Source organism: Sinocyclocheilus grahami, unplaced genomic scaffold (assembly GCF_001515645.1).
Source record: "Sinocyclocheilus grahami isolate Dianchi unplaced genomic scaffold, SAMN03320097.WGS_v1.1 scaffold127.1, whole genome shotgun sequence".
Lineage (NCBI taxonomy): Eukaryota > Metazoa > Chordata > Actinopteri > Cypriniformes > Cyprinidae > Sinocyclocheilus > Sinocyclocheilus grahami.
Window position 1 is genome coordinate 1,780,061 of NW_015505306.1, and position 9,506 is coordinate 1,789,566.

General features: G+C 36.2%; 1 protein-coding gene and 1 long non-coding RNA gene across 3 annotated transcripts in view; one reads left to right on the forward strand and one right to left on the reverse strand.

Annotated features, from left to right (window-relative positions):
* LOC107590405 (uncharacterized) overlaps positions 1-2,758 on the forward strand; it is a 13,479-nt gene extending 10,721 nt beyond the window's left edge. The window contains exon 3 of the long non-coding RNA XR_001609784.1: positions 2,745-2,758. This is a non-coding gene — a long non-coding RNA (uncharacterized lncRNA). The remainder of the gene's footprint in view (positions 1-2,744) is intronic.
* LOC107590404 (protein kinase C beta type-like) overlaps positions 1-9,506 on the reverse strand; it is a 127,315-nt gene that overhangs the window by 79,442 nt on the left and 38,367 nt on the right. For both annotated transcript variants that reach the window (XM_016279135.1, XM_016279134.1), the window contains exon 3: positions 8,234-8,316. In XM_016279135.1, coding sequence (XP_016134621.1) covers positions 8,234-8,316 — 83 coding nt within the window. The remainder of the gene's footprint in view (positions 1-8,233; positions 8,317-9,506) is intronic.

Sequence of the window (9,506 nt, forward strand, 5' to 3'; positions counted from 1 at the left end):
ATATATATATATATATATATATATATATATATATCAGTGGCGTTCCGTCCATTTAAGCTGCGAATGCTCCGCATTCCCAGGCCATTTGAGAGAATAAGTTCACAGGATAAGTCATATAAACATGATTACAAGTTGATCCCTTGTCATTTGAAATGTAACTTAAAGCTTAAAGAGTTAGGAATAAGTACGCAAAATTATTTTTTGATAGTTAGTAATTAGGTAGTAATTTTCTGTAAATCTACGTCAGTTGTGGTTGCTTCCGGGCGAGCAGATTCTCCGCAGTTTTCTCGCCTCAGCTCTGTTGCTATGACTCGTCAGGATTATAGTGTCTTCTCAGTGATTTTCTGATCTGCGGCAGATTTAATGTGCGAGGTAAGCTGTCAGCAAAGCGCCCGCTCAAACGGAAAAATGCACTGTTGCAGCCAGATCTCGATTGTCGAAAATTACATTGTGTTTGATGCAAAACCAACTCGACTAAATCAAAAGAAAATAAACATTAACTGTATATTTTTATTTTCTCAAGCAAAGCAAATTGTAAAAGTCCACTGAACAACTTACATTTTTGGTCATAGACAACGTATGTTGAAGATATACGTTATTGTCAACGTTATTGTCTAAGCGGTAAATAAAAATAAAAAGTTTATAAAAACGTGGGCTATATAAAATTGTAATAATAACAAACATCATATTGTTTTGCACATGCTCGTGTCGCTTACAGTTGAAGTCCTTCTCTGATTTTATTATTGTTTGCAAGGTTGCATCGTTACTTTGCAATATTTTAAATACTTTTGGGTATTTTGCATGGTCTGTTATTGGAGTGTCACACGGGTGGGAGTTTTAACTCCTATTCACTGTAAATAAAAAAATAATTTAGCTGATGCAGAGAGACATATAGACCGGGGGAATCCCCCCCCCCATCTCCCCACCCTCTGATTACGTATCATTACTTAACTACGTGTAAACATTATTTGACCGTTTTTACTTGGGAAATCAGCTATATTTTTCTTGCATTCGAATAACAAACCTGAAACGATAGAAGAAGGATTGGAGATGAATTTCATTTACAAATAAGGTAGGAAATGATCCCTGTGATTTTTTTTTAGAATGCAGCCACTCTAGCTGGGACATCCTCGGACTTCCAGCTTCTGAGAATTATTTGTCTTCCAATCATTAAACTGGTTTAGACCCAGGATTTTATGTGTTTGTCTCTTATTTCGTTGTCTTTCCACCCACCTAATATAAACATACAATATAGTGTCCCTGTGGCTCTGTGGTAGAGCATTGCGTTAGCAGCGCAAAAAGTTGTGGGTTCAATTCCCAGAGAATACACATACTGGTAAAAAATGTATAGCCTGAATGCACTGTAAGTCGCTTTGGATAAAAGTGTCTGCTAAATTCATTCATTAATTTATTTATTTAATTAATTTATAAACAGTCTAGGACATAATGAAATATGAAAATCTAAAACCAAGCAAATGTATTCATGAACTCCTTTCCTGAAATCTTTCATTTTTGTACAAAACCACAGAGCATGAGCTAAATTACCATCCTCAACCTCACATCTCCAGCAATAAGGTGTATCTCTTAACCCAAGCTTGAACCAGGAAGGAGTCTGTGTATAATCATAAACTGTATAAGGCGTATCTTGGCATCCCTAGATGCCATTTTAACATTCTTTAAAATTCCATGCCACTCCTCGTCATTGAGTGTCAGGTTCAGATCTCTTTCCCATATTTTCTTAAGAGCTTGTGAAGGCTGCATCACAGAGACTTTGAATCAACCAGGAGTATAAATAAGACATTCTTTACACATATAGAATAATATGGAATCTCATTTTATATACCCTCTATCTTTTCAGGAAACTGAGATTACTCTTCAACACACTGCAGTTCTCCATGGCATTCCTGTCCTGCTTGGAGACACACAGAGAGGAAAGTTCTTGCATGTTTATTTTCATGTTTTCTCTTGATTAAGCTGTTTTGTTTACTTGTTGACAGAAGTTGACATTGAAATACAGTGGGGCAAAAAAGTATTTAGTCAGCCACCAATTGTGCAAGTTCTCCCACTTAAAAAGATGAGAGAGGCCTGTAATTTTCATCATAGGTATACCTCAACTATGAGAGACAAAATGAGAAAAAAAAAATCCAGAAAATCACATTGTAGGATTTTTAAAGAATTTAAATACTTTTTTGCCCCACTGTACATGTCAAAGGATGTAGACAGTATAAGCAAATGTTTTTATGACCATGTAAGCTAAAGTATATTGAGTATGCATTCTTCCTATTGTCTTAATGTGCTCAGGGAATATCATTCTTCTCAAATGTCTTAACATTCAATTTTTTCCCCCCCAAAAAGCATTGGTTAGCATTGTTAATGAACAACTATTACAAATTATCATGCTGATTTACATTTGTTTTCTGCATTTTGAAAAATAATTGTTCTGAAATGTTATGAATGGAAAGCTGTTTTTAACTAGGTATAGTTACTCTCAATGTTCCTCAGATCACAGATTCAATTAAGCTAACAAAACGTAAATGGCTTAAGTAAATAGAACTCAAAATAAGTAAGGAATACGTTTAATACATAGTAGTAAATTTTTTATAATTTTAATTAAATTATTTTTCTATATTAGTAAATAAGACTTAAATTACACTTAAATTACACAAATTATAATTAAGTTAAGATTACTTAATTTAAGGCAACGAGTTTGCACAATTTAAGACCGAACAAATTACTTTTTACAGTGTATATACAGTATAATACATGATAATAATACACGATAATATGGTCTGAGGGACAGTGATGTGGTCAAATGGATTTTTCTCACACACAGACATGTTTCCTTCTTAATGCTTTGTGACAAGCAAACGGCCACACTGCACAGCAACAGAGTGACGTTTGGTTTCTCCTTGAAACTGCTCTTTAAATAACTGCACAATAGCTTGAGCTGGAGCATATTCACACAGAGAACAGCACATCCACACAAACAGCTTACATATGAATACACTTCTTCGCTCTTTATACCTTCATGCCTACAAGCATGAAAGGTAAATCGCCCAATCAGAGAAAAGTGTGACTGGCGCAGGAAACGTGTTTATGCAAATGCCTGCATGGCCTTATTAAATCAGTACCTCATGGGAGCATGCAACCAGTGTGAGAGGGGTATTTATAGATATCACCCACTTCTGGCAGAGCATGTGGGCGCATCCATGACTATCCCAGCAGGATTTCACATAATGACAGTGGGGAGTGGGAGATGGCGTGGAAATTTCTAGAAAGGGTTAAGCTTTGTGAATGGAAGAAGATGAAAAGAGAGCCTAAGGGGGTCTTTTTATGTTTCTCAAAAATATTTAATCAGCTCACAATATTTCCTAACCAGTTCCGGTACAGGTAGTTATTTATCCATAAAAGTTTGTGTGAATATTATATATTTTTTTTTTCATTCTGTTTGTGTGTGTGTATATAATGCATATACACATACACATACATACATAAATACATATATTTAGACATATATATATATATACACACACACACACATTGAAAAACTGAAATGAACTTAACGTGAATGTAAAAAAATTACTTAAAAGTACTAATAACATTGAACTTAAATTTCTTTACATTTATTTAATAGAGTAATGTATTAAACTGGCAGCCCTAAAACTTCTGCTCAAAAAAATTTTTACTTTTCAGAATATTTAAGATAAGAAACATTTTAATTGTAAACACAAACGGTTTGTCCTATGTAGGGACAGAGCATATATGTGTGTGTGTATGTATAAATATATATGTACAGTATGTGTGTTTGTGTGTATAAATCTACATGTGTGTGTGTGTGTGTGTGCGTGCGTGTTTTTGTGACAAATGAGGACATAAATTTGTATAATGACAAAGGTATGACATGGGTATTACAAGGAGAAGGTGACTTTTCAGGACATTACCCCATGTCCCCACTTTTCAAAACGCTTTTAACTCACTCAGATTGGAGTGTATTGAAAATCTGAAATAGCACAAAGTTTCCTGTAAGGGGTAGGTTTAGGGGTAGGGTTGGTGTAGGGCAATAGAATATATGGTCTGTACAGTATAAAAGTTTGTCAGTGTTAATTTTGACAGCAAATTTTGATTTAGTTTTAGTCATAGTCTTTTGACTAAAATGCCATTTAATCATATTTTAGTCATATGAATTGTTTTTAGTTTTAGTCAACTAAATATCACAAGATTTTAGTCGACTAAATCTACAGTAAATTTTGTCTGCTAAAATCTAATGGGTTTAGTTACAGTGCATTTATTAAGCATTTCTCAAAAATGTCCAAACTCATTATATAGGTTTGATATTAAGGTTTTATCATGATAGACACCGATTTAACTGCGCTGACACACAACATGCCTTTGTGTTAAAATGAAATAAAACCACTTCTCATAAAGAACAAGTACATGGTCTTCTTTTTAATGAAATACCAATGGTTTTATAGGCTAATTATGCATTCTTTATAGCAACTTTTTTACCATATTCTTCATTCTTTCAAGCAGACATATTTATTTCTATAAATAAATTTAGATTAATCTTTAGGTCTACTAAAGTTTTTCAGTCAAGAGCAGTGCGTGATTTTCTGTCTTTCTGTTGTTTCTTGATTAACATCAATGACTCGGACAATAGTAACTAAATTAGGCTGCTGTCCCTTTGAAACCGAATGTACAGCTGCAATGGATGCAATGTTCTCCCTACTGTTTACGTTCACTTAAGACATAATCAGCTGCGTTTACGTGAATACTTGTCAAAACGGACAATTCAACATAATTTTGTGTGTAATTCCGTTCATGCGACACAAAAGAGTACTCTTGCGCTGTGAGACGAGCTTCCTGTGTGTGTATGCTTCAATGTCTGCGCTCAGAAAACCTTACTGATCAAAGCCAACAGTCCTTGTCACATTTGACAAACTTCCTTCAATACAAAACACAGACTATGGAATAAGACTTGCAAGCAAAAACAAACATAAGCTCACACGTCTATGAACCCACCTAAAGTCTGGTTTGGTCTGGTTTTTGTTGCACAACTGAGTTTAATGAGACTACCGGTACATAAATCCCTTGGTGAACGTCTAATTAGCCCAGTTCTATAATTGAAGCCTAAAACGAGCCCCTTCGAAAACATCTTTGAGTCCGCCTTGCTTGGCTGTCTTTGACATTGACTATATTTATACCTACAATCCCCTTTAGTGGCTCTTCTGAGACTAGCTAGCAGATTTACACAGGAAAAAACTAATGAAACTAATGACAATGTCACAAGGCCAAGGCTTCATCAAAAAGAAATCACGCCTAGATTACCGACACGCCGACGTCTAGAGCGCACGTGGTTTTGGCGGCACTTCTAGACCGGTGGAGAACAAACGTGAAAATAGAATTAAGCGTGAACATCATCACCGTGGCTTAATTTCTTCTGCATGAAAGAGATGAATGGTGAGGCTTCTTCGAGAAGTGGTGGGACAGCGCCAGATCACTAATGTGGATTGAGGCGTGGAAATGTGCTAACGACATCCCACCAACATTCTCCATTTTAGATCACTCTGAATCCCTTTGTGGAGCGTCTGCCAGCCGTGTCATATCGCCTGGCCCCGCTGGGCGCACTGTGTAAATATTAAGGTATTCTAGGCAGGGGAGCCGACCCAGGACTTGTAGGGCGCTCCTCTGAAGGTACGTCTGACTGAGGGAAGGCCGCTGAGAGGGCTGTCAGACGCACATCACTGGGACTGTCAAGTCTGCAAGGCACTTCTGAGAATGTGAAAGAATACAGCATCTTATCTCAAGGCAGAACATTCTAGTTCATAAATGAAGGCTGAAGCCCTTCTGAACACACAAAAAAACAGTTCCCATATATGGTTTATATGGTTTTACTCGTTTGTTTATCAAAGATGGAGGTAGCATAAGTAGTGGGTGTAACAGTCATATGTTGAAAGCAGCAAATACATAACACTATTGCCTTACCATCTATTTATTTGACAAATATAAGCAAGGGTTCTCAAACTGGGGTCCAAGGACCACCAGGGTGCTGCAAGGGTGTTCTATGGTGTCCAAAAGAAATATGAGAGGAAAACTACGAGGATTTTATGAAACCGATACACTAACTTTTAAGAAATTAATAATTCTTTATTAATAATAATTCATTAATAATGATTAATCTTGGAACAGATTGGTCTGATTCATGGCTTTTACAGTTTTTTAGGAGTGGGAATCACAGGGCACCGCACAATACAATATGATACATGGCTCATGATAACGATAATATCACGATACAGCAATTCTGCGATAATTGATATATTGCTAGACAATCCTATAATGATACATCACGATATCTAACTATGAAAACAAAATGCCTGTGAAAAGGTTAAGTGCAGGTTTTCTCTCTTTATTCAAGTCCAACCTGCTGAAAATTCTGCAAAAATGACAATTCTGTCATCATTTACTCACCCTCAAGTTGTTTTAAACCTGAATGAGTTTCTTTCTTCTGTTGAACATAAAAGTTATTGTGAAGAGTGTGGGTAACAAAAAAGTGGCTTGTAACCCAGTGACTTCCATAAAAAAATTTTCCTGTTAAAATTAAATTTTTGGGTGAACTATCCCTTGACAAGCGGCAGCATGTTTAGTACAATTAGTCTGCTGTTGCTTTAAGAGCTGCATGAATCTAAGGCTGCGTTTATACTTGGCTTTAACATGCGATCACCATGATTCGATCAAGCAGATTGGATCATCAATCAATCAGAACAGGGCTCGTTTACTCTTGGCAACATCAACTGACTTTTCTATCTGGATAACCGATCGGATCTGTCTTTCCCGCACAATATTTAAATAGGTCTGCAGAGAATGGCCCGGTGCAAAGTCAACCTGAAGTGGTGGGTTTTCTTTTGAAAAGCATTTTCAGTCGTGGGACATTTTACAAATCAAAGATAAGTGTAGGAGTCTCACTAGCGCTCCACACGGGTCTTCTCTCTCTGTCTTTTTTTCTGACAGTTCGCGAGAGAGGGAGTGGCGTTTTGGGTGATGTCGACCTGCGAATGCAGACACCATGGCTGGATTGCATTTACATTACACTGAGATCCGATCACAATGTGTCCTCGACTACCTCTGGACCAGGACATGCTGATCGGATAACATTCCGATCAGAAGCGCGTTTACACTTGTCTTTTCAAAGTGTATGTGGACAACATCCGGATACAGGTCGCATGTTAATGCCAAGTGTAAACACAGCCTAATATACAGGCAAGCATTCGTTTTTCTCTCAACTGTTTACATTCACTTTAGACATAACCAACTGTGTTTATATGTAAACCTTGTGTGTTTTGACAGTATTAGCACACTCAGACATGAAAGATAACTTAGTCCAGTAATCAGACGTTGTTTGACAACTATTATTTCACTCACACTGTTGTCCGCCATTCCGTTAAAAACCTCTTTTTCTTAGGTTAGTTAACTTATGTTCGCTTTTCCCTCATTCATGTGTTGAGCACCATTTCGAGGAGCCATGAAGTAGCGATGCTGGGAGCAGGGAAATCTATTTACAGTGCCTTATTTTATTAATTAAAATATCGATATTTGGCGCCAGCATATATTGCCTTATCGATATTTTGTCCCACCCCTTCTGTGTTGTTGTTGTTGTTTTGTTTTTTTATGCCTATGGTGACAAATTGATTTCTGGATTATGCAGTAAAATGATTGCTTGCTATGGTTTTGCCGTGAGAGTTTTGTTCACAATTCAGATTTTCTTTTTATGTAACCCCTGGTGAAAAACGCTAGTTTAGACAGACAGAGAATCAAGAAGTGGCTGAGAGTGAAGCAGAAATGTATTTTTCTTAATTGCACCGATTCAAAGAGCAAAGCCATTTCCCGTAACTGCACAGCTCCATTCATTCCACCTCCTGTTCCTGTGTGTAGTAATTGTAATGATGTGATTGAGCTGGCATTCTAAGTTCCCTCGCATCCACAATAACAAAAAAGAGCTCTGGGCCCCCGTGTGGACGCGCTTCCTGTAGCTGTCACTATAGACCGGTAATTTTTTTATTTAAATGGTTGGATAACTCAGGGGCCAGAGACAAAATGAGCAGAGAAGACGACTCCAGGAGGAAATCTGAAGCGGAGGGTTATCGTCACCGCAGCTATCTACCACACTTACAAACAGAAGGCGAGACAGAAAGCAGAAAAGTGGAGGAAGGAAGGAAATAGAAGAGATTTTTGTACTCACATCTGATGCAGGACCCTTATCTGCTCCTGGGCAGGAGAAGGTGACGAATTCATGGCAACGTTTGTGCACCACAAAGCAGCAGACTGAAAGAAGGAAGGAGAGAGACAGACAGATTAATAAACGGTGAGAATCAGAGCTCATGGCACTGACAGGCATTCATCTGTTGTGACAAAGATCCTGTTTGATTTCATGTCAGGCCCCTTGACCTAACCTGAACCCCCCCCAAACACCCCTCACATACATTGCATCACAATATAACACTGCATGAGGCCTAACTACAACCACTTAACAAAAAGTGGTCCTTGCGCACCATGAGTGCTTGTTTATTACATAATTCTTGGATTTTGAATTGATTCCCAATTTGTGAGAGCTTCACAGTTGAAACAAAAGAGATGTGTTTGTTATGGGCATTTAAATGCTGCTCGGTGCAGCGCACATGTAGCACACATCACCACAGTTTTTGTTGCAGCCAACACCGACTGCAGCAATTGTTTCTGAAATAAAATACATGCCAATTAATCCACACATTAAATTTGCTAACAAAACCATTGTATTAAATTGTCAGTTTTGGATTTGTCAGAAATTCCCTTCATTCCCTCTCCATAAACTGCAATAATTCACTGGTTATATTACAGTCTTGGAAATATCACTAATTTTTATTCTTTTAAGATGTAAAAATGGTCCATAAGCACACATTTTTACTTTTTTTTTTTTTTTCAAATGCTACAACAAAAAAATTTGCTTATTTAACTAGCTTAACCAGCCGTACTGGATGGCAAATATTTTTTGGTCATTCATAGCTTCAGAAACTATGTTTGTCCACCAGTTAGACCAGCACCAAACCAGTATAAACCAGCACAAAATTCATGTTGGTCTAAGTCTTTTCCACAAAAGGATGCCATTTTTGTTTCAAGTGGAAGCTAAATCTAGCTTTGACTCATTATTTATCCTTATTGCAAAGCTTTATATTTTATTTATAAGATATAAAAAAAAAATTCTAATTATAATAATTATATATAATAATTTATTATAATTATAATTACAATACAACATATTGTTTTAACAATCTTTGACTCACCTTATTGCAAAGCTTTATATTTTATTTATAAGATATAAAAAAAAAATTCTAATTATAATAATTATATATTTATATATATTATAATTATAATTACAATACAACATATTGTTTTAACAAATATATATATATATATATATATATATATATATATATATATATATATATACATTAATAGTAATATTTATATAAATAGAC